The following is a 26,346-nucleotide window of genomic DNA, read 5'->3' on the forward strand; positions in this document are numbered from 1 at the left end:
AGCTATACACCCAATTGTCTGGGTCTCCCAATAGGAGCTACAAGAAAAGGAAATTACGGTAAGTAAACAAAATTCCCTTTTTCTCATGTTGGAGCCATGATTCATGTCAGTCCATTTGGTACAACAGCTCTCCAAGGTGTGATCACTCCTTTTTAGATGCAGACTAACGAGCAGATCTTATTTGATGCAGGTGTTAGTTTTGGTAATGAAAATTTACATGGTGATCCATAACTTTTTCCTCATAATTGAGTGATTCCATAATTTTTTTCCCCTGTTTGATTTTGAAAAGCAACCATTAGTGGCTAGCACATTGTTTTTCATGTTTTTTTTAGTGTTTCTTAAAGCCAGAAAGTTAACATTTGAAATTACTTTAGTTTTGTGCCATGTCTGTGATCTAATTTTTTTTTTTTTAAACAAAAGTAAACAACTGAATGAACATCCTCAGAGCAAGGTGATTCCATAATTTTTACCAGGGGTTTTAGACTGGTGAGTAGCGATGGGCAAACCCAAACTAGTTTCTTCGCGTGGACCCAGAACATAGGCTTCAGAGAAGTCTGTGTTACTGTTCGCGTTCGGCCGCCTGAATCGAGAGGTAGGGTGCTGCAAAGGGAAGCAAAATGGCAATTAAAGCAGGACAATTATACTTAGTTTCCACTTGGCTGTCGCACTGTTTCCGGGTCCACTTATTAAACTTTGTGAATATTTCTGCTTTCCCCCGCCCACCCTCTGTGCTGGTGTTTGTGATTGGTTACCCTCACACTATCTGTCTAGGTCCCTGAAGTGATTTGTAAAAGTAAATAAAAAAATTGGAAAAAATGTCGTTGGATCCCCCATATTTTGATACCAAGCGCAGATGAATTAGACAGCTGGGGACTGCAGCCTCCATCTGTTTGCTTTATCTTGGCTGTGTATAAAAATATGAGTGGCTCCCAAACGGTTTTTTTTTTTTTTAAATTATTATTATTACCGTGCAGCACAATATGTTCTAAGATCTTTTTCTAGCCAGTATGAACCATTTCCGCAATTGGCACCACAATATCTCCTCTGTGAGAGCGCTTCTGATGGGGTAGCCTTGACTTTCAATAATAATCTTCATATCAATATTTTTTTATTATTTTCTTTAGACTGATGGACAGCAAAGATTTAGTTTTCGCCCAGGCTTGGAAGGTGGCAGCTCGGAGGAGGAATCTTCAAATGAAATGCAAATGGTTCCTTTTGATGTTTCAGCTTGCAGACAGTCTGCAGAGGGTAATGGGATGTGTTCACCTGCAGCGTTTTCTGTTGGTAGGTCTGGCAATGTTTTATGTACATACTATACATGACTCTATTAACCACTTAAACGGGATTATTTTAGTCTTTTTGTTCCCCTACTATGGGGCTGAGCAATTATTGCTAACTACTTGCCTGTTCTGCCATGTTTCCATTTTTCCTGCCTCAGAGCAGTCGCAGAACCTTTCCTGGCAGTGATTATCCCACTTCCTGTAACTTTCCATTGACAGAATAATTCTCTGCCGCTGTATATCTAGAAGGCTTTAGGGTATGTGCACATGTTGCGTTCTATTCTGCAGCGTTTAAGTCACTACATGTGCGTTTCATAACGCAGCCGAAAAACTGCGTTTTGAAAGCATTGTGCCATGCTGAATTCTTGCAGAATTCATGCGTTTTGGATGCTTGCTCTGCCATAGAGTGGCAAAAGCATCCAGAACGCACAAAAGAAGTGACATGTTGCTTTTTAGAATGCAGAGTTTTTTTTGGCAGCAGTTGAAACGCTGCGTTCTAAAATGCAACGTGCGGATGGAATTTGCACAATCTTCATAGATTGTGCTGGGGACTCAGGACGCATGCAATTACGCTGCAGTGTAATACGCAGCTAAACGAATGAAAAAACGCAACGTGTGCACAAGCCTAATTGCTGGCGTCATGTTAGACAGCCAGGTCCTTGCTCACGAACTCTGACCTAGTGTGACTTTCATTGCAGGAGTAGTGTAATGAGCGAAATCTTTTAGTGACACAGATACCCAGCGTAGATGCTGGAAATCAGCATTAGGCTTATGTACACACGTGGCGTATTTTCATGCAGTTACGCTGTGATCTGCACCGCAGCGTAACTGCATGCATCCTGCGTCGCCACCACAATCTATGAAGATTGTGCCTAACCCATGCCCATGTGGCGTATTAGAACGCAGTGATTCGGCTGCTGCCAAATTGCTGCGTTCTAAGAAGTGACATGTCACTTCTTTCGTGCACTTTGCATGCTGTCTATAGGGAGAGGCAGCATTCAGAGCACACGAATTCTGCAGGCAGCAGGTGCTTCAGAACGGAGCTTTTCAGCTGCGCTCTGAAGTGGACATTGTACGCTGCGGTGCAGAGCGCACACGTGGGCACATAGCCTTACTTGCAGAGTTGTTTGCACTGCTGAAGTTCCAGCTCGTGCATTGCAAATTGCACTAACTGAGCACATGTTCAGAAGATAGCAGCCGGCAGTCAATCAGCATGAAGTCCACAGTGATGCCACGTGGACGGAATGAAAACGAAAAAAACTGCTGTCAATTTGTCATCACAAACTGTTTGAGATGCTCTGCCAAGAGCTGTTCTGAGACTGCTTTGAGATAGAGAAATCTGTGTGCAGCAGAATAGACAGGGAATTAACTACTTGCCGGTACGTGCTTCTCTCCATAGTAGAAAAAATAAATCTTGAATAACACATTTTAATGATGCGACTGTTTTAGTGGCCTAAAGGCATTGTTGGTTTTCAAAAAAATACAGCAAGGGTAAGTAATGGTTTAAAAAAAATATATATATATATTAACGGATGAATGACATTCCCTACCAGTACTGCCTTCGCCTCTTCTCCTTTAAGGAAAGTGACTGGCTGCAGTGGGTAGGGTGTGTTTACGTGGAATAGGCATGAACCACTAATTACAGCTTATATAAACCATGACCTTTCTTTGCCCAATTATTTTCTGAAAATAAACAGAGTGCTTTCACATTGCGCTTTGTCCCTGGTTCAGTGGTCCCGTCGTGGCTTATGTCCGAACTCCCCATAAAACTGGATTCGGAGATATGTGCCGACGGGGCCAATGACTATAATGGTGCAGACAAACTCAAGTGTTCTCTGAGAACACGGGTACTCTGTCTGTACCATTATAGTTGTTAACCCGTCAGCGCCTAAGTCCGAAACCCATTTTGTAGGGGGTTCGGACGTAAGCCATGACGACACCACTGAATGGGGGACAAAACGCAATATGAAAGCATCCTGACCCTTTCCTTACGCCATCAATTATAATATGGCGCATCTTAGGTACAGGATTATGGGGTGGCCCCATGCCCGGCAGATGCATAATGTATTACACAGCCAACATCTTCCATTATGCAGTACTTCCTTCTGTTAATACCTTATATTCGGCTGACAATATTATGTACTAGCAGGGTACCAATGGGCTGCTATGACAGCAGAGAACCTTTAAAGCCATGATTTTCTTTATGCCCTTCTGTACTGCAATATATTGAGCAAGTGATCAGGCAATCATAGGTTCAAGTCCCCTATGGGAAATTGTGTTAACATTTATAATTTGTTTTATATATTTAGCCTGAACTAAAGAAACATTAAAACTTGAATCGCCCTTTCTTTTCCCCATTAAAAAAAAGCTATTTTAAAGTCAGTATCACTACATCCTTAAAGCCCAATCTATGAAAATATATATAAAAAAAGTTTATGCTTCACACTTGTTTAATTAACATAAAAATAAATTATTCTCAGAAAATGACGACTCAAACCAATATATATTTTGCAAAACCTTTCACCACTAAAACATAAAAAATACACCAAAAACCTGTAGAGGTACTGATCTGAATAAGGATGTTGCCCAGTTTACGTTTACTACACAATAGTGTTAAAAACAAGTCTCCAAAAAACATTGGCAGAATTTTGTGGTTTCATGACACTGGAAATCTTATTTTTCCCATTTCCCGGTATATTGTACAGTACAATAAATTAAAAACTACAGGCCACATAAAAAAGCCCTCATTGCTATGTCATATGTAAAATAAAAAGTTATGGCACTTGGAAAAAGGGAAGAAAAAAGCAAAAATATATAGCTGCAGCAGAAAGTGATCAAGAACTCATGATTTTTATTTTATTTTATTTTATTTTTTTATTTTTTTTTCTCCATTGCTCCATACTGTGGTATAGCCTTGTGAGGGCTTCTTTTCCACTAACAAAATGTACTTTGTGATGGCAATATTTTGGGGTACATGAATTTAATGTTTTTTTAATATTTTTGGTATAGTGTTTGTTTTGTTCATAGAGAATGGGAGAACCGCATTTAATTTTTTTTATTCTTATTTTAATTGTATATTTAACCCCTTCACGACCTTTGACGTATCTAGCCGTCATGGTGCCCTGGTACTTAAAGACCCATGACGGATACATCCATCATGGCGGAATCGCGGCACCAGAGCACCGGGCACCGCGATCAGTTTTAAAAAACTGTAGATTCGGGAAGGAGAGGAGTTGTACCTGACCTCAGGAGGGGTAATGTCTCCTTCCCGGACCTACGGAGGCTGTGATTGGCTGACGAACGCCGCTCAGCTAATCACAGCCAGTGTTATGTTTCAGCCATTAAAAATGGCTGAAGCATTGAAATCCAGCTATGTCAGTGCAGCTGCAGCACTAGCCATTGGCTGGAGCTCAGTGAGCTTTACTGCACCCGCCCCCAGCTCTGATTGATTGGAGAGATCGGCCTTGTGACCGATCTCTCCAAGCAGCAACGTGCATCTGGGACCGGGTGAGCTTGCTGTAGGAGATCGCTCTCCTTAGCTTCTCCCTCCGTGGAATCTGAGGAGAGCGATCCCTGCGGGCGCCCATCTGTGAGTGACAGCCCCCGATCCACCGCTGCCCTGCTCCATGTGCTTCGCCCCTGCTCTCCCGCTGCACTCCTGCATGTGACGCAGCTACTTTCCCGCTGCGCCCCTGCATGTTACGCCGCTACTCAGCAGTAAGAGAGCAGCGGCGTCAGATGCAGGGGGTGGCACAGCGGGAGGAGAGCAGCGGCGTCAGATGCAGGGGGTGGCCCAGCGGGAGGAGAGCAGCGGTGTCAGATGCATGGGGGCATCTGACGCCGCTGCTCTCCTCACGCTGCGCCCCCCCCCTGCATCTGACGCCGCTGCTTTCTTTCTGCTGCCTGCTTGTATCTGCCGCTCCACCGCCCCTGCATCAGCCGCTGCACTCTCCCCATCAGCCACTGCACTCTCCCCATCAGCCACTCCACCGCCATTGCACTCTCCCCATCAGCCGCCGCACTCTCACAATCAGCCGCTCCATCGCCCCTGCATCTGCCGCTGCACTCTCCCCATCAGCCGCTGCACTCTCCCCATCAGCCGCTCCACCGCCCCTGCATCAGCCGCCGCACTATCCTCATCAGCCGCTCCACCGCCCCTGCATCTGCCGCTGCACTCTCCCCATCAGCCGCTGCACTCTCCCCATCAGCCGCTCCACCGCCCCTGCATCTGCCACTGCACTCTCCCCATCAGCCACTGCACTCTCCCCATCAGCCGCTCCACTGCCCCTGCATCTGCCGCCGCACTCTCCCCATCAGCCGCCGCACTCTCCCCATCAGCCGCCGCACTCTCCCCATCAGCCGCCGCACTCTCCCCATCAGCCGCCGCACTCTCCCCATCAGCCGCCGCACTCTCCCCATCAGCCGCCGCACTCTCCCCATCAGCCGCCGCACTCTCCCCATCAGCCGCCGCACTCTCCCCATCAGCCGCCGCACTCTCCCCATCAGCCGCCGCACTCTCCCCATCTGCCGCCGCACTCTCCCCATCTGCCGCTCCACCGCCCCTGCATCTGCCGCCGCACTCCCCCCATCAGCCTCTGCGCCCCTGCATCTGCCACCTCACTCCCCCATCAGCCTCTGCGCCCCTGCATCTGCCACCTCACTCCCCCATCAGCCTCTGCCCCCTCCCTGATCTGCTGCCTGCTCTCTCCCATCCCCTTAATCCTCTGCCCCCTTCCTCCCTCCCGGATCTGCTGCAATCCTGCTGCCTAGATCCATTCTGTAAGGTAGCTATCCCCAATCTCACCTCCCACTCCCCTTCCACCCTTCCCCCTCGCCCCCCCCCCCCTTCCTCCGCCGCTCCTGCATCCGTTGTGCCCTCACCCATCCTTGCCGCTCCTCCATCCGCCACGCCTTTTCCCATCCATCCGCCGCGCCCTCTCCCATCCTCCGCCGCGCCCCCTCTCCCATCCTCCGCTGCTCCTGCATCCGTTGCGCCCTCTTCTATCCTCCATCCATCTTTTTTTCCATCCCACCTAGTCCCCCCCCTTTTTGCAGCACATTCGTGCGTTCGTCCTAATTTTTTTTTATGTAAACTAAGAAAGAAATACAAATAAACTTAGTGTAGGGCCAGTAAATTATACTGTAGTAATCGTCAACTACAGTATTTTTTTACTGAATATTGTAAGGGTCAGCCCAGTGCCACACATGAGAGCGATGCACGAGTCTCATATCGCATCATCCGGCACGGTCGCTCTCTTCCAGACAGGAGTGTGCGGCTGTGCCGGGTGATGCGATGCGAGATTTGTGCATTGCTCTCACGTGTGGCACTTGCCTTAGTGTCAGTTGCAGGCGCTTATATACAGTCAGGTCCAGAAATATTTGGACAGTGACACAAGTTTTGTTATTTTAGCTGTTTACAAAAACATGTTCAGAAATACAATTATATATATAATATGGACTGAAAGTGCACACTCCCAGCTGCAATATGAGTTTTCACATTCAAATCGGAGAAAGGGTTTAGGAATCATAGCTCTGTAATGCATAGCCTCCCCTTTTTCAAGGGACCAAAAGTAATTGGACAAGGGACTCTAAGGGCTGCAATTAACTCTGAAGGCGTCTCCCTCGTTAACCTGTAATCAATGAAGTAGTTAAAAGGTCTGGGGTTGATTACAGGTGTGTGGTTTTGCATTTGGAAGCTGTTGCTGTGACCAGACAACATGCGGTCTAAGGAACTCTCAATTGAGGTGAAGCAGAACATCCTGAGGCTGAAAAAAAAGAAAAAATCCATCAGAGAGATAGCAGACATGCTTGGAGTAGCAAAATCAACAGTCGGGTACATTCTGAGAAAAAAGGAATTGACTGGTGAGCTTGGGAACTCAAAAAGGCCTGGGCGTCCACGGATGACAACAGTGGTGGATGATCGGCGCATACTTTCTTTGGTGAAGAAGAACCCGTTCACAACATCAACTGAAGTCCAGAACACTCTCAGTGAAGTAGGTGTATCTGTCTCTAAGTCAACAGTAAAGAGAAGACTCCATGAAAGTAAATACAAAGGGTTCACATCTAGATGCAAACCATTCATCAATTCCAAAAATAGACAGGCCAGAGTTAAATTTGCTGAAAAACACCTCATGAAGCCAGCTCAGTTCTGGAAAAGTATTCTATGGACAGATGAGACCAAGATCAACCTGTACCAGAATGATGGGAAGAAAAAAGTTTGGAGAAGAAAGGGAACAGCACATGATCCAAGGCACACCACATCCTCTGTAAAACATGGTGGAGGCAACGTGATGGCATGGGCATGCATGGCTTTCAATGGCACTGGGTCACTTGTGTTTATTGATGACATAACAGCAGACAAGAGTAGCCGGATGAATTCTGAAGTGTACCGGGATATACTTTCAGCCCAGATTCAGCCAAATGCCGCAAAGTTGATCGGACGGCGCTTCATAGTACAGATGGACAATGACCCCAAGCATACAGCCAAAGCTACCCAGGAGTTCATGAGTGCAAAAAAGTGGAACATTCTGCAATGGCCAAGTCAATCACCAGATCTTAACCCAATTGAGCATGCATTTCACTTGCTCAAATCCAGACTTAAGACGGAAAGACCCACAAACAAGCAAGACATGAAAGCTGCGGCTGTAAAGGCCTGGCAAAGCATTAAGAAGGAGGAAACCCAGCGTTTGGTGATGTCCATGGGTTCCAGACTTAAGGCAGCGATTGCCTCCAAAGGATTCGCAACAAAATATTGAAAATAAAAATATTTTGTTTGGGTTTGGTTTATTTGTCCAATTACTTTTGACCTCCTAAAATGTGGAGTGTTTGTAAAGAAATGTGTACAATTCCTACAATTTCTATCAGATATTTTTGTTCAAACCTTCAAATTAACCGTTACAATCTGCACTTGAATTCTGTTGTAGAGGTTTCATTTCAAATCCAATATGGTGGCATGCAGAGCCCAACTTGCGAAAATTGTGTCACTGTCCAAATATTTCTGGACCTAACTGTATATGTGTGTGTGTGTGTGTGTATGTATATATATATATATATAATATATATATATATATATATATATATATATATATATATATATATATATATATATATATATATATATATATATATATATATATATATATATATCTCTATATAATGTATATTTTCTTTTTTTTTCTGACGTCTGTATTTTTTATTTTGCCAAACTAATATTTCTCTGTATGGGGGGAGTCTAGTTTCCAACAACATGGGGTCACATGTGGGGGAGCTCCACTGTTTGGGCACATCAAGGGGATCTCCAAACGCAACATGGTGCGGCTAACGATTCCAGCTAATTTTCCATTTAAAAAGTCAAATGACGCTCCTTCCCTCTGGAGCTCTGCTGTGCGCCCAAACAGTGGTTTTCTGCCACATATGAGGTATCAGCGTACTCAGAACAAATTGCCCAACAAATTTTGCGGTCCATTTTATCCTGATACCCCTGTAAAAATTAAACAATTGAGCCTAAAATAACATTTTTGTGAAAAACAAAAAGTACTTTTTTGTTTTTATGCCTCAATGTATGAAGCACCTGAGGGTTCAAAGTGCTCATTACCCATGTAGATTTATGCCATGGGGGTCTAGTTTCCAAAATGAGGTCACTTGTGGGGGAGCTCCATTGTTTAGGCACCTCAGGGGGTCTCCATACGCAACATGGCGTACGCTAATAATTCCAACCAATTTTGCTGTGAAATGGCGCTCCTTCTCTTCTGAGCCCCGCCGTGTGCCCAGACAATTACTTTCCACCACATATGAGGTATCTGTGTACTCAGGAGAAATTGCACAATACATTTTATGGTGCATTTTTTCCTGATACCCTTGTGGAAAAAAAAGCTACCTGGTTGAAATAACAATTTTATGGTAAAATATATATTTATATATATATATATATATATATATATATATATATATATATATATATATATATATATATATATATATATATATATATATATATATATATATATATATATATAATAATATAATATAATATATATTTATATTTCACGGCTGAACATTCTAAACTTTTGTGAAGCCTCCAGGGGTTCAAAGTGTTCAGTAAACATCTAGATAAATTCAATGAGGGGTCTAGTTTCCAAAATGGGGTCACTTGTGGGGGAGCTCCATTGTTTAGGCACCTCAGGGGGTCTCCAAACACAACATGGCATCCACTAACGATTCCAGACAATTTTGCGTTTGAAAAGTCAAATGTCGCTCCTTGCCTTCCGAGCCCTGCTGTGTGCCCAAACATTTGATTTCCACCACATATGAGGTACATGTGTACTCAGGAGAAAATGCACAATACATTTTACGTTGCAATTTTTCCTGATACCCTTGTGAAAAAAAAGCTACCTGGTTGAAGTAACAATTTCGTGGTAATTATTTTTTTTTTTTTTTTTTATTTTCACGGCTCAAAGTTATTAACTTTTGTGAAGCCCCTAGAGGTTCAAAGTGCTCAATAAACATCTAGATAAATTCAATGAGGGGTCTAGTTTCCAAAATGGGGTCACTTGTGGGGGAGCTCCATTGTTTAGCCACCTCAGGGGGTCTCCAAACGTAACATCGCATCTGCTAATTATTCCAGACAATTTTGCTTTCAAAAATTCAAATGATGCTCCTTCTCTTCCGAGCCTTGCCGTGCGCCCAAACAATTGATTTCCCCCACATATGAGATATCGGTGTACTCAGGAGAAATTGCACAATTAATTTTATGGTGCATTTTTGCCTTGTGAAAATGCTAAATTTTATGGCTAAAGTAACATTTTTGTGTAAAAAAGTTAAATTTTCATTTTTTCCTTCCACATTGCTTTGGTTGCTGTAAAGCTCCTAAAGGGTTAATAAACTTCTTGGATGTGGTTTTGAGCAGGGTGAGGGGTGCAGATTTTAGAATGGGGTCACTTTTGGGTATTTTCTGTCACCTAGGCCTCTCAAAGTCACTCCAAATATGATGTGGTACCTAAAAAAATTTTTTTGTAAATTTTGTTGGAAAAATGAAAAATTGCTGATTAACTTTGAACCCTTCTAACTTCCGAACGGAAAAAAAAATTTGTTTTGAAAATTGCGCTGGTATAAAGTAGACAAGTGGGAAATGTTATATAGTAACTATTTTGTGTGACATATCTCACAGATTTATGGGCATAAAAATTAAAATTTTGAAAATTGCGAAATTTTCAAAATTTTCGCCAAATTTCCTAAATTTTCACAAATAAACGCAAAAAAATATCGGCCTAAATTTACCATTGACATGAAGTACAATATGTCACGAATAAACAATCTCAGAATCGCCAGGATCTGTTGAAGTGTTCCAGAGTTATAACCTGTCAAAGTGACGCTGGTCAGAAATGTAAAAAATGGCCGGGTCTTTAAGGTGAAAACAGGCTGGGGGCTGAAGGGGTTAAAAGGCGATTTCCAGTTTTCCCCCCAAACAAAACATTGCCCTCCTGCATGCTCCCAAAACCAAAATGATCTTAACTGACATTCCTCTTGTCCAGCGCTAAGTCTCAGCTGCTGCTCCCAGAATCTCTTGTTGTCCTCAGTGCTGACATCTCATCGATAAACAGATAAAGGGAGCAGAAAAATAGCACTGGACCCAGGGATGCTGAGTAAAACTGTAAAATTGTTGACTGTTTAGGTGACAACCGTGTGTACAGTGTTAAGTGAGTGTTAACTTTTTTCAGGTGTTAAAAATGGAGACGGTTGCAGTGAAATGGTGGCTGGTGCAAAAAATGTTGAGACTTCAGCGTCACTGGCATGTGAATTGCGGATAAAAGACATGCCGACTAGGAATATAACTGGGGCAGAAAGTGCAGTATTTATAAAGCAGGTAAATAATATAACTAAAATATTTGAATAGTGCTCTTCATTTATTAATGCAGTCCATTGGTTAGAGAGAGCATAGTCTTGTTCAAGTCATCTGAATATCAAGATCTGTCACATTTTTCTACATGCAAAACTTTTTTTATTTGTCGAAAACATAGGTTACCTGATGATTTAAAGTAATTAAACTATCAGGTCCCATATGCCCACCAACCCAGGAGCATTCATGGCTGTATGCCCAAATTCCCTGCCTAACCATCCCTGTATTATTATTATTTTTATTTTATTTTTTATAGTGCCATTTATTCCATGGCACTTTACAGTGAAAGATGTATACGTACAACAATCATTAACAGTACATAACAGACTGGTATAGGAGGAGAGAGGACCCTGCCCGTGAGGGCTCACAGTCTATAGGGAATGGGTGATGGTACAATAGGTAAGGATAGGGCTGGTTGCGCAGTGGTCTACTGGACTGAGGGTTATTGTAGGTTGTAGGCTTGTTGGAAGAGGTGGGTCTTGTTTCCTCTTGAAGCTTTCCACCTGTATAATGTTATTCACTAATACAAATGTTTTAAAAAAAAAAAAAAAAAAAAAAAGCTACTTATAAACCTTGCTTTCCCAATGATAAATAGTGCCTTGACTAGTTACAGGGGCGTTAGTTTCCCATATTAGTCGGCCGCCTTTCCATGATATCACACCCCTGTGTTTTCCACTAGCCAGCTTCTGGAAATCTCTCACATGTGCGCGGCTTACTTTGGACGCATCAGTGTATCTGTAAAGCTGGATGTAAGCTTCCTAGCTTTATTAGGTGCACTTTGCATGACCGGAAGTTCAAAAGACGTGTACATGAGCCATCTTCTGAACTTCCATCATGCGCAGTGCACCTAATGAAGCTTGGAAGAGTCCACCCTGTTTCTGAGGTGCACTGACGCGACTGAAATGAGTTGCGTACGTGTGAGTTTTCCATTAGCTGGTGGTGACTACTACAACTAGTCAAAGCTGATGGACAGCAAGATTTTTGAGTCAGGTTTTTTTTTTCTTTTTAGACTTTCATGTTCGTGAATAGCGTTATACAGGGCTGGTTAGGCAGGGAATTTGGTCATACAGCTATAAATGCTGCTGAGTTGTCTGGTATAGGAGACCTGACAGGTTCGCTTTTATTTGTGAAAATAAAGTGTCGCGATTAGCCATGCCCTCTTTCATGTTGAATAAAACATAAGTCACACCCAATCATTGTTTTTGGCTTGATTGAATTAGTAAAAACGTTGTACCTCCATCTTAACACGCTGCACGTCAGAAACAGGTGCATCAACCTTAGTAAATGGAGACCATTATGTAAATACTTCCTTTTTAGGCATCTGGTGATAGGATGGCCCCAGTTGGAAATGGCGGAAGCGCAAAGGAAATCAAAGCAATGTCTTCTGAAGTTGAAAACAGTCAGCAGTGTTACCGGGATAGACATGTAAGTATTTTATTGCTATATTGCTTGGTACTTTGTAAATTTGTATCGCTTCACTGGGAGACCAGGACACTATGGGTGTATGCTGCTGCCACTAGGAGTCTGACTAGGCAAGAAAGTCAGCTCCTCCTCAGATTCAAGCCAGTCGGTTTCAGCTTAATGTCAGTAGGAGGAAAACTCTGAGCTGCTTCAGCCCTGTGTCTACCTACAATCTTGTTTTTTATTAATCTTTGTTTTTAAGCTTCAGCTTGTGAGGGAAACTGAGTGTAATCATCATTATCTTCGTTATCCTACCTAGAGACTGAGAGAACAGTGTGCTACTCATCACACCATACCCTCTATGGTCTGCAGGATGGGACTCTAATGCATGAAGAGCATTTAGGTGACCAGGTAGATTGGATGGTCCTTGCCCTTGTCCCTCCCGCACGTCATCCATCATAGCGAGATGGTGCCTGGAGCAGATGGTCCGCTATCCCAGGAAGCCCTTCGACAGGTTTTTGATGGCTGTCTACACTACATGTGAAGATTAGCCACCCTTTCTTTGTCGGGAATCTTCATGTGCTCTTCTGCTTTTCTCACAGGTTAGAGACCTTGAGATTGCAGAGTCTTCTTCCTCAGCTCTAAGGCGGGCTTTGCACGTTGCGACATCGCAAGCCGATGCTGCGATGTTGCACGCGATAGTCCCCGCTCCCGTCGCAGGTACGATATCGTGTGATAGCTGGCAAAGCGAAAATTATCGCTACGCCAGCTTCACATGCACTCACCTGCCCTGCAACCGTCGCTCTGGCCGGCGACCCGCCTCCTTCCTAAGGGGGCGGGTCGTGCGGCGTCATAGCGACATCACACGGCAGGCGGCCAATAGCGGCGGAGGGGCGGAGATGAGCAGGATGTGAACATCCCGCCCCCTCCGTCCTTCGCATAGCCGCCGGCGGCAGGTAAGGAGATGTTCCTTGCTCCTGCGGCTTCATACACAGCGATGTGTGCTGCCGCAGGAACGAGGAACAACATCGTACCTGTCGCGGCACCGGCATTATGGAAAAGTCGGTGAATGCAACGACGATACGATAACGACGCTTTTGCGCTCGTTCATCGTATCATCCAGCATTTACACAGTACGATGTCGAAAGTGACGCCGGATGTGCGTCACTTTCGTTTTGACCCCACCGACATCACACGTGCGATGACGCAACATGCAAAGCCGCCCTAAGAGTAACCACATCTCCTTCCTAAGTTTTTCCCCTCTCCCTCGAGCTCCCGCAGGCAGTGGAAGCCTTCATTTTCCTGTTAGTGCATGTTTTTTTTCCATGCCCGCCATCCCTACTGCGCTGCTCCGATTTCCCTCCTCGGCCTTGGATCAAAGTTTAGGCCCAGTCTTCCCTACAGCCTATCACACTGTTATGCCATGCCCCCTTCCCGTCTCTTTCATTGCATGGGTTTTCTCTGCACACTTTATTGGCCCTGCCCCTTGAGTCCCCAGCAGGGTTTCCCAATAGCCTTGCTAGGTTTAGTTTTCATCTTTTTAGGCTGCTACCTTCACGGCCCCTGGCGGTCACACTCCTAAATTTAGTCCCAGACTTTCACCGGGCCTACTCCTACAGCCAGACCACACCCCTAGCGGCCCAGTCAATCACATGCGCTGGCTCACATGCGCCTATTGTCCACTGCTCTCAGCCCATCAGGCCGCTCGTCTGATAGCCGAGCGGAAACTCTGCGTGCGCATTTTAGTTTCGCTGCTGCCTCCTATTTGTTCCTGTTCACTGGCATATTATTCCCTATATGGCAGCAGATTAGCAGCTAGTTACCCTCCAAGGTGCGTGGCTTTCTTCACACATCCTAATGCAGGAAAGATTTAAGCATATTCTGCACCACATCTCTGAATCAAAGGCGACAATCTTTGCACATATGCACCTACTTTGGGCCTGTAGAGGAGTGCATCCTTAACCTGCAACCATGAATCTTAGTACCAGTCTCGGCAGCTTTGATGCACAAGCTACAGAACATAAGCTTTTACCTGTGGACAACTTGTCTATTCCCCAGCTTTTTTTTTTTTTTGTTTTTTTTTTTGTTTGTTTCCTTCTGGTTCCTTGTTTCCTTTCTGTTTCTGCAGTTCATTATGCTATTTTCTCCAAGAGCCCCCCACTGCCCACAATTTGAGCATGCTTTACTTTCCCTCCCTGGGAGGATGACTCACACTAGTTGGTTCGGGTCTGTCCTATATGTTCTTTGCTCCTAGACTTCCCCTCTCCCTTCCCCCTCACTCGGGAGCCCTTGCAGCCACTTACTGGTGTATGTCCCTTCCCACTCGGTTTGCTACTCAGGTCTGAGATCTGTTCAAACAATGACAATCAGACCTCAATTGCGTTTATGGAGCGTTTGCATAAGCGGACAACCACCTGGCACTCTGTCCACTTGCCACATTGATCCTGATCGCAGCAGCGGTCCTCGTGTTCTGTCCACTATCCAGTGAGTCAGACCCACCATCTACATTGTACCACATGACTGATTGCAGCAGCAGTCAAAGTGCTCTGTCCATTATCTAGTGAGTCAAACACAACATCTACAATGTTACACATTGCTGATTGCTGCAGCAGTCTAAGGGGTGCTTCACACACAGCGAGATCGCTACTGAGATCGCTGCTGAGTCACGTTTTTTGTGACCTCATTAGCGATCTCGCTGTGTGTGACACTGAGCAGCGATCTGGCCCCTGCTGTGAGATCGCTGCTCGTTACACACAGCCCTGGTTCGTTTTTTTATTGTTGCTCTCCCGCTGATAAGCACACATCGCTGTGTGTGACAGCGAGAGAGCAACAATCCTGAATGTGCAGGGAGCAGGAGCCGGCGTCTGACAGCCTGCGGTAAGCTGTAACCAAGGTAAACATCGGGTAACCAAGGTGGTTACCCGATATTTACCTTCGTTACCAGCCGCCGCAGCTCTCACGCTGCCAGTGCCGGCTCCTGCTCCCTGCACACGCTAGGTTAAGCGGTGTGGGCTGGTAACTAAGGTAAACATCGGGTAACCATACCCGATGTTTACCTTACTTACCAGTGTCCGCAGCTTCCAGACGCCGGCTCCGTGCAAGCGCAGCGTCGCTTGCACGTCGCTGCTGGCTGGGCGCTGGTCACTGGTCGCTGGTGAGATCTGCCTGTTTGACAGCTCACCAGCGACCATGTAGCGATGCAGCAGCGATCCTGACCAGGTCAGATCGCTGGTCGGATCGTTGCTGCATCGCTAAAGTGTGAAGGTACCCTAAGTGTCCTGTCCCCTATCTAGTGAGTCAGATTCACCATTTACAACAAACCACGGGGCTGATCTGGTCTACATAGGTAGGTAGTCCAACCAGCACAGTGCCATCATAGTGGCCGTGGTCATTAACTGTTGTTAGTGTTGTTAGTGCTTAACTCTTGTTTTTTACGGATAGTGGTTGACAGCATGTTCTTCGCATGCCACAGACAAGGTTCAAGTAAAATATATCTTTGAACCGTGTTAGCCAGTAGAGATAAAAAAAATTGTTTAAAAGAACTGAGAGTCCTCAGTGGTTGATACCTTTTAATGGCTAACTGAAAAGATGGTAATAATTGCAAGCTTTCGAGACTACTCAGGTCTCTTCATCAGGCATGGTATAACACAAAATCTGAAGAGTCACATATTTATACACAACAGGACATAGAAAAGTGCAGTAAAAAAAAAAAAAAAAAAACAAAAAAAAAAACAAGTTATATAAAACAGAACTATCACTATGGCAGGGGGCAAACTGTTGTGGCCATAAATTTTGCTGCAGTTCAGTGTGAAAGTTTTATTGTCCTTTGATAAGGGTCTGGTCCGGGCTGTGACACGCTCGGATGGGTCACATATTTATACACAACAGGACATAGAAAAGTGCAGTAAAAAAAAAAAAAAAAACAAAAAAAAAAACAAGTTATATAAAACAGAACTATCACTATGGCAGGGGGCAAACTGTTGTGGCCATAAATTTTGCTGCAGTTCAGTGTGAAAGTTTTATTGTCCTTTGAGTTCCATAAAGATGCGGTACATTCTGGTATCCTCCATTTTGATACAAGTAAAATATATCTTTGTACCGTGTTAGCCAGTAGAGATAAAACAAATTGTTTAAAAGAACTGAGAGTCCTCAGTGGTTGATACCTTTTAATGGCTAACTGAAAAGATGGTAATAATTGCAAGCTTTCGAGACTACTCAGGTCTCTTTGCCCCCTGCCATAGTGATAGTTCTGTTTTATATAACTTGTTTTTTTTTTTTGTTTTTTTTTTTTTTTTACTGCACTTTTCTATGTCCTGTTGTGTATAAATATGTGACTCTTCAGATTTTGTGTTATACCATGCCTGATGAAGAGACCTGAGTAGTCTCGAAAGCTTGCAATTATTACCATCTTTTCAGTTAGCCATTAAAAGGTATCAACCACTGAGGACTCTCAGTTCTTTTAAACAATTTTTTTTACAGACAAGGTTCGGGAGCCTCTTCAGCACTGTACCTGGTTCCTGAACTTTACAAAAACGGGTCCTCTTCTTTTGTAAGAATTTTTCTTTTTCAGTATTCCTAGCCGTATTTTTTTGGTTTCTCCTTTCTGGTGACCTGATCACGACTCTCATGATCAGCGCTGTTTCACCCAGTCAGCCATGACAACTAAAATCCATGTCTTAGAGTGCCCAATGGATTCACAGAGGCAATCCATGTACTTAGATTTCGCTGCTGTTTGAGTTGACAAGGCTATTGCCGTCTGCCCAGTTAGTTGCACCAGGCAGCCTTCCGGGGTTCCTTCGTTCAGCTGTCGGACCTCGCAGAGCAAATTAACCATATGAGTAAGTAAACCTGTGTTTTCTGCTTACAGCGAGCAGCAGTTTTCAGCAACATCGTGGTGACTCATGTCAAGATAGTGGTTCTGCATGCAGAGGATTTTTGGCCTTCTCCTTTTCAGAACGTTTTCCTCTCTGGGAACATGACTGACTAGATCCACCGCAGATGTCACTAATAATTGATTCAAGAGCATGGGGCAGTTGTTCTCCTTAAAAAGATCATGTCAGCGGCATAGCCCTTTTTTTTTTTTTTTTTTTTTTTTTCACCAGAGGGATTTTAGTCTTTCTTTCAAAATCTTGTTTCGTTCAAGGCTCACTCACTCTTCTACACACTCCAAGAGTTTTCCATTCCTCTTAAAGCACTCTTCTCGTTCGAGATCAACCTTTTTATAGGTCGAAGTTGTCTCTTATCCGAACCCAGCATTTAGTTATCATGTAGAAAGGTTGGCTTCTCCTCTCCTTAGTCACTTTAATTCCATGTTCCACTAATCCAAGTGTCTTCCTTTGTATAAAGCCTCTCCCCAGGTGCGTAATCTTGGTCTGGTGGCGGTGTTCTTCTCTCGTCCTTGCAAGAGACTTTTCCAATCTTTTGAAAGATCGTGTTTATGGACACCAGTTGGAGAACTTTACTCCGGTGCCTCACAGTTAAGATTTGCTAGTAGACTCTGCAACCCTTGTCCTCCTCCATCTGGTGCAGAGCCGTTCATTTACTGCTCCTCCTTTGGTAGGACCTTCTTTTAACCTGCCCTCCACATCTGTTGACAATGCGTGCAATTCATCAATCAACAAGTTGGAACCCTATCCTGATTGGTCACGAACTAAACAATTAGTGCGATGTTTTCAGCACTTCACATCCCTGGAGAAAAGATCTGGACCGGCAACTTTCTAACCTGCCATTTACCTTCCACAGGAGAAGTGGTTGCTTCATCAGGTTCTTGGCCATATTCGTTCGCATCGGAGCTCCCCCTCACCCCCTGACATTGATATGATGGCATCGAAAGTGCGTTTTAGTGTCAATCAGTTTTTTTTTCAGGTCCTGTGATCCTTAGTGCTTGGCGCTTTGGAGATCTCCTGGACTACGATTCTCTCCTTATCTTCCATCTCCCTCTAGTTCTGAAGTGATTAAAGTTCTGGTTCTACATAAGTAGCCTACACTTACAGACGCAGTCTTCTTTCTTGCAGACACCTCAGGGAATTTCTATGTTTTTCTTCCTTCACTTCTGGCTTTCTTGCCGTTGAGCCTTAAGTCTATTCTTCTGCTCTCTTTAGGTCATGTTTCTGCTCTTTAATTCTTCTCAAGGAATCTATTTATCCTTTCACAGATCTAGATTTTCTGTGAGGTGGGCACACTTGAAAACCCTCTAGCGGCCTTCCGTGGATTTTTGGGACTTAATATGATGTTAAACTCTCTCTACTGCTCCCCCTTTTGAATCCATGAATCCATTCAAGTCATCTTTTTCTTGCTCTCTGGAAAGCTTTTTTGACAACGATCACTTCCATGGTTGAATTTCAAAACTAGCTGCCCTATCTTGTTGTCCTTCCTTCCTGACCTTTCCGCTCTTCTCTCTTGCGCTGTTCTCTTCTCGTCCTCCGGACCGGTCTCTAGTTATCTTGTACCTTGTCAAAGTGAATTTCAGTGCCCCTATTTGTCTAGGACAGTTTCCATAGACACTCAGATTCCTTATTCTCAGATCTGGAGCCACTCTGACATTCTGGACTCCTTTTTCACAAGGGACAGGGCATACTCACTGAAGTCCTGGCTCTCTCCCCTTGTGTCTTGGGCCTACAGGTCCATTAGTCATCAGATCTCTATTTGGCAGCTCAATAGGCTCCTTCCTTATTATCTGTACTTGCGCTTCCAGGTGCTACAGAGTACACACCTTTTCTTACCGTTCTGCCTCTTTCCTTGGCCGTTTTGAGCCTATGCAGAAAGGTTTTGCAAAGAACTATGGCTGCCTTTTGAACTGAGAATCTCACATCTGCTCTACCGTTTTTGTTTTTTATTTTTCTACGATAATCCTTTCTCTTCCCACCCTTGGAAACTTCTTTGTGACATTGTGACGGGGTGTACAGCAGAGCAAGGAGAGACAACAGGCCGAGGAACGATCCAACAGGTTTATTCACAAGAACACTGGAACAGCACACGATAAGTCCACGTAAAACAGATTCGGGGGCCCTTCCCGACAATCCTCGGACCGGATTACAAAGCAATCGTCCTTACAGTAGTCCAAAGAGTTCCACACAATCCCACGGGCCGCCACACAGGCCTAGCTCCGTCCGTGTCCACAGCCACACAGGCTGGAGCTCCTGCTCCCTTCAAGTTTCAGCTCACTCTGCCTGAATCTCCCAGGTAGGCAGAGTTTACACTAGTTGGACTCTAGGCCCACCTCCCCCTACTCCCAGGGATGGAAGTGCCTCAAGAGGATATAACCTTGCATTTTAGGGGGTGATTACCTACAACAATAGAAATGTACACAGAAGTAGTTCAAATAAGACAATGAACCCAGCTTGAAATAGGAATCTGTACAGCATATACAGTGAGAGGGTAAATTACATCTTCACAATCCCTCCCCCTCCCAACTTGTGTACGTACTAGGGACCTCTACAGGTCACTGGTTAAGTACACACAGGCAGAGCGTTACTTACATGTGGCTTCATGCAGCCACGAATTGGCATCGTAGCTCTCCCACATCATTGCCCAGGAGAACAGCTGCAGGCAGACCACCCATCACCCCAACCACACATCGCCTGACCCCAAAACCAAAGCTCAGATCCACAGTGGCTGTGGGAATAGTCCTCCATTGTCCACCAGCCAGTTCAATGACAATCCCAGGTCCTCTATGGATTGCCTCAGGCCGAACCACTCGGGGATCAGCCAGTGTGAGGAAAGCACCCGAGTCACAAAATCCAACAAGTCTCTGTCCATCCAGCACAACCTCCTGCAAGTGCTTACCTCGATGAGCAGAAGTCGTCATAACTGCGGGTCGCACCCCGTAAACTCCTGGTGGTGCAACATGGGGGGCTGAGTCACTAGGCCAGTCCTCACATAACGGTGCCACATCTTCCTCCATGGCACTGGGCTGTAAATAATTAACAATCCGATTGGGCGCAGGATCAGTCCTCATTTGAACAGCTGGGCAGGAGACTTGCCGATGCCCTGGCTGTCCACATTGATAGCATCTGAGCTGGGTCTCCCTCCATCCAAGGCGTCCTCTTGGGTAAGGGGTAGGGGAACTTGGAGGCCGGCTCCCACCTGAAGGTGCTGTAGGGGTTTGAGGATGATTCCTCCATGGGCTGGCTGGGCATGAGGCCTGCAAATGCCCGGGATGCCTACAAACATAACACCTGCGCTCTGTTACTTCCTCTCCCCGGCGTATTCCAGAAAGTGCAGTAGAAGCAACTGGAGGCACATTAACACGGGTATCAACATGTGGTGGCTTAGAGGAACGTGGAACAATGGGGACAGAATAACTGGGGGCATCCGGTGTTGTTGAGCTGTTAGGCGTCTCTCCATCCTCCAACAAAACCCTCCACTGAGGCTTGATAGTGAGCACCTCATCAGCTAGAGCAGCAGCTTCCTCCACTGTCGCTGGTTTTCTCTCACGCACCCATTCCCGGATCTCAGCGGGGCACTGGGCAAAGAATTGTTCTTTTAGGATGACCTGCAGGAAGGTCTCCCAAGATAAGGCCTCCTCTGCCTCCAGCCAGCGATTACATATTTGTTTGCGTCTATGAGCATATATCTTAAAAGACACTTCCCCATCACAGGCTAAAGCACGGAACTGAGTCCTGTAAGTGTCTGGGGTCACAGCATAATGTTCTAGAATAGTCTGTTTAATATCCGCATACTCACAGTTCCACCGAGGGTCCATAGCTCTATAGGCTTCAGCAGCTCCCCCCTCTAGGAGCCCAACCAGATGCCGGACACGCTCCCTGTCCGGGACTTCCATTAATCGACACTGATGCTCAAAGTCCTGGAAGAAGCCCTCAATGTCGCCTGCAGCCTCATTAAACGGCTTAAAGTCTTTGCGGGACACCCTGGGAAGTTCCCTCATGATGGGTGCTGGGGTTACAGTCTGTCTGGAACCTCTCGCGGCTTCCACAGCGAGCTGCTTATCCAGCAATGCCATCTCCTCCATCCTGCGCTCCTTCTCTTCAGCTCCACGCATGGCCTCCCTCTTATCTTCTATGGTGGCCTCATCTCCAAGCAGTGCCATCTTTTCCTTGTACCACACAACCCATTGACTTTTTTGGGTATTCACCTCCAGCTCCCGTCTTTCCTCCCTTTGCTGTGAGGATCCTTCCTCCACGTCATTTTGCGAGCAGACTCCTTCTAGCGCCTCAATCAGCTGCTCCTTGGAGAGTCCTTTGAAACGAACTCCTACTTCACGGGCCTTTGATTGCAGGCTCCCCAAAGTCCAGGTCTTGTACTCTGCAGTGCTGGTTCCTGATGTTGAGCCATTGTCCTCCATTCCTTCTGCTCTGATCCCAGCGCTGCCAACCAGTTTGTGACGGGGTGTACAGCAGAGCAAGGAGAGACAACAGGCCGAGGAACGATCCAACAGGTTTATTCACAAGAACACTGGAACAGCACACGATAAGTCCACGTAAAACAGATTCGGGGGCCCTTCCCGACAATCCTCGGACCGGATTACAAAGCAATCGTCCTTACAGTAGTCCAAAGAGTTCCACACAATCCCACGGGCCGCCACACAGGCCTAGCTCCGTCCGTGTCCACAGCCACACAGGCTGGAGCTCCTGCTCCCTTCAAGTTTCAGCTCACTCTGCCTGAATCTCCCAGGTAGGCAGAGTTTACACTAGTTGGACTCTAGGCCCACCTCCCCCTACTCCCAGGGATGGAAGTGCCTCAAGAGGATATAACCTTGCATTTTAGGGGGTGATTACCTACAACAATAGAAATGTACACAGAAGTAGTTCAAATAAGACAATGAACCCAGCTTGAAATAGGAATCTGTACAGCATATACAGTGAGAGGGTAAATTACATCTTCACAGACATCCCATGGTTTCCTGTGTCCCCCAATGAAGCAATAGAGAAAAGAAAATTTTGGGTACGTGCCATAAAACCTTTCTTGGAGCCTTCGTTGGGGAACACAGCACACCCCTTTTAGATACCTTTCTTGGGCTAGTCTATATTTTATTTCAAGTTGCTTCTCCTACCTCCTACTGCTTTCACACTAGGTGATTGGCTTGTCTCCGGCTGTGGGGTGTATTCTACTGAGGAGCTAAATTTTATTTCTTGCCTAGTGTCTGCCTCCTAGTGACAGTAGCATACACCTTTGATTTCCTGTGATCCCCAATGATGGCTCAGAGAAATATCTTATGATGGTGAGTACCCAAAATCTACTTTTTTTTCCTTCTAGCGCTGTCTAATTTGTTTTATTTTTTATTTTTGTCACTGCCAAAGGTATATGAAATATGTCCTGATTTGCTGTGGGTGAAATGTTAGTGCTGGAGCATAGCTCTTTGACATAATATTATCATGTTAAATTCCAAATTTGGAGAACATGGAGTTTTCTCAATTAAATAAAGCACGCCTCTACATCTCCTTTTAGACTACAGCAGAGTCATAGCCAAGACCAATTCAGCCATGCGCTGTAGTTTTATCTATATTCAACGTCTGATGGATTTTGTGGCTATTCGATGTTTGTTTTTTTTTGTGTTTTTTTTACAAACTGGAGCACATTGTATACTTTTTTACTTGGATACTACATTAGTAGCTATTTTGCAGAATCGACCTGATGTCCATACATATTTGGATACACCAGGATCCTTTTTCTTATTCTTTTGAGCGTGCCTTACACTTCACAGCTTATTGATGCACGTCCTTAAATAACAATATGGCCATAAATGACCCCAATATTTGTTTATTTGTGTCAATCTAAATATTTTCCCCTCACCCATGACAGCACCACATGAGAGAGGAATCCGCCCAGCGAGGACAGGAAACCATTCTGAAATAAAAGGGCGGTACCTCTCCCCTTAGTCAGTTGGTTTCCTGTCCTTGATGGGAGACCTTGTTCTGGAATACGGCGGTTGAAGTAAGAAGTTTGAAGTACAGAAGCTGTATTTACCGAGCCCCGTCCAGTGTCCGGAAAAGCAGGGTGAGTCCTGCGGCGCCGTTCTTCGGGGCTGGAAGCGCCGTCCACCAGCCCTTGGGGAACCTGGTGTTCGTGCGGGGGTGTGCGGCAGGGCCCCTCAGGGGTTCCGGACCGCCGCTCCCCCCACCCCCCCTTGCGCTCCCCTGCTGCCTAGGACTTCCGAATGTGGCGCACTCTGGGACGCGCGCAAGGCATGCAGGGTACAGGAGGCGTGCTTGCGTGACGTCTACTGAAGAGGATGGCGGCGCCCATGCAGCAGCAGCGGCGGTGTTTCAGGGCAGATGCCCACCGTCTGGACACTGCTGGGCGCATTGAAACGGGGGGGGGGGCACCTTTATGGGACCTGAAGATGGAGGAGCAGCACGGGTGCTCGTGCCTACATCCCAGGATGGCTTCAGAAAGGCAGCAGCACTCTCTGGAGCGCCGGCAGCATAGCCGTATGCACAGTCCCCGTTCTAAGTGAAACAGACCTGCCCGGCCTCGATAGCCAGAAGGGCAAATCCTCTTGTGGCTCCACGACTTCTGCGGGACCTGTGGGTGTTCCGACAAAGCCTCCAGGACCGGTACCCTTGATCTCCTGTGGTGGGTGAGTGATCTTCGTGAATGTCATCTGCATCATTAGGTGGCTCCTAAACTCCATATGGAGTGTTCCCTGTGCAGAGAGCTGATATGGCCTGCGGGCCGAGTGTCGGAGACCCCTTGTGTGGGGCATAGATGGCAATGTCTCTGCTTCGATCTATGGATTGCTGCATGCGAGTTACAAATGTGCATATGTTGTGAGGTGGCGGCAACCAATATGGTAAATGGTCGCTATATGTCGCAGTGGAGAAGGTCGCTGCGATATTAAACTGAAGAGGTTGCTATGGGACTTGTAGTTCCACAAAGGCTTCTTTCTGCATATAAAGGGCCAGGTTCCCTTTAATAAGCCCAGTGTGCTGTGCAGGTGTGGAGAATCAGACCTCCACCTGTGGGTGTGTCCAGTCTGATTAGGAGACTCAGTGTGTGTTCTGGAGAGTGTGAGAGCAGAGCAGGGAGATCTGGATGTATCAGCCTGTGTGGAGGCTGAACACGGGGCTCTGGAATTCAGTCTGGGTTTAGGCTGGAAGTAGTGTGCAAGCCAGGTTGGTTAGTGCTGTGGCTACTGGACCAAAGCTCTCCTGGAGTGGAGAGATAGACAGGAGTCTGCAGAGTGTCTCTGGGTTCTTGGAAGGAGCCACAGCAAGTGTTGTTCCCTGGCAGGAGCCAGTGTGTACAGGTGCCATACTTCCAATAGAGACCGTATCGGACTGGAAGCCCACGGTATGTGGTTGTGGTATGTTTTTGCTGTAAGCCAGGAGAGGCCTGTTATGTTTAATGTTTGCCGTTTATGACAAGTTTTTCATAACCGGCTGGAATTTTTTATGAAGATACTGTGTCATCCTGTGACCTTGCCAATGCCTACCTGAGCTAATCCTCACAATGTATTGCTATATGGTTGGTAGCAGCCCCTTCCTTTGTGACAATTCAGCAGCGACAGCCTCCGCGGTTGGCAACAACACCCCTATGACATACAGCATAAGTTGGGGTCCATGCCTACAGATTGACATGTACACGGTGACAGCTCTGTCTTAACAGCTGTCACTAACAGTGGGGGCTTGTTTCTGTCAGTTACGGCACTCACTATCCAGGTCCCATGTGCACGCTCCTGTATGCACGCACTTGTGGGAAACATCAGCAGGAATTCTGAAGCCGGCTATTGCCAAATCCCTGCACGGCCCGTGATTTTCAGGATCTGGCTACAAACTATTGTAGATCAGCTGAAGGATACACCTCCTCGGGAGTATATCTTTTTCTAAACTTACCACTGCTGAAGGGAGCAGCGTCTTTCTTGCAGAGTCGTCAGCCAATGCTATCAGGCTGGGAGCCCGTTGTGCAGGATTGTCTACTCTGGCCGGAATGGCATTATGGTTGAAGGGCTGTCCCATATGCCTGCAAACCAAGCATAAATTATGTTCAGGGCCGTATGTCGATCTGCTCCTTTTGGTAAACAGCTGGAAGATGCGTTGGAGAACGTATCCGACGCCAAGCAGCCCTTCCAAAGGTTATCCCTTTCTTTATCGTTCTTATGGGAGACCCAGACCATGGGTGTATAGCTTCTGCCTCCGGAGGACACACAAAGTACTACACTAAAAAGTGTAGCTCCTCCCTCTGAGCATATACACCCCCTGGATAACCAAATCTAGCCAGTTCATTGCTCTGTGTTCAGGAGGCATACATCCACACATGCATTCTCATCTGATTTTTCATTTTTGGAAAGTTTTTTGAAGAAAAGCGGGTCCAAGCCTGGACTCCCGGCATGTCCCTTCTCACCCCACTGTGTCGGCGGTGCTGTTAAGGTTGATTTACAAGGCTGGAGCCTTACATGCTGCGCTCCTTCACCATCCCTCTGGCTCTGGCTTGAAGTGGGAGCCAGCACGGTTCTCCTTGCTTTGCAGGAGAGCGGTCTCCATCCGCAGCCCTTCAGGATCCTGCTGGACGGAGCACTCATCCCCAGGGACTTGGAACCCTGCGTCTCAGCAAGCTAAGTACCTGAGACGTTTATATTCGGGGGGTCCCGGTACTTTATTATGGTGGGAGAGTGTGCTGTGTAACTTTTGTGACATTTCCGGCCGGTTCTCTGGCTGTCGCCTGAGAACCGCGCCGATGGTGCCTGCGCGCCGGCCGCATCGCTTAAATTTAGGCCCCGGCTTCGCCGGAGGCCTACTTTCGATTTCACTGCCCTTGCGTGTCAATCATGCAGAGGGACAGTGCGGCTCCGCCCAGCGGCCGTTCGGCACA

General features: G+C 46.0%; 1 protein-coding gene across 5 annotated transcripts in view; it reads left to right on the forward strand.

Annotated features, from left to right (window-relative positions):
* Positions 1–26,346, forward strand: part of CEP192 (centrosomal protein 192) — a 257,759-nt gene that overhangs the window by 79,894 nt on the left and 151,519 nt on the right. For 4 of the 5 annotated variants that reach the window (XM_075314589.1, XM_075314592.1, XM_075314591.1 and 1 more), the window contains exons 10-12: positions 1,125–1,284; positions 10,997–11,142; positions 12,493–12,600. In XM_075314589.1, coding sequence (XP_075170704.1) covers positions 1,125–1,284; positions 10,997–11,142; positions 12,493–12,600 — 414 coding nt within the window. The remainder of the gene's footprint in view (positions 1–1,124; positions 1,285–10,996; positions 11,143–12,492; positions 12,601–26,346) is intronic. The other variant, XM_075314593.1, reaches the window with a different exon arrangement.

This window comes from Anomaloglossus baeobatrachus, chromosome 6, assembly GCF_048569485.1.
Source record: "Anomaloglossus baeobatrachus isolate aAnoBae1 chromosome 6, aAnoBae1.hap1, whole genome shotgun sequence".
NCBI lineage: Eukaryota > Metazoa > Chordata > Amphibia > Anura > Aromobatidae > Anomaloglossus > Anomaloglossus baeobatrachus.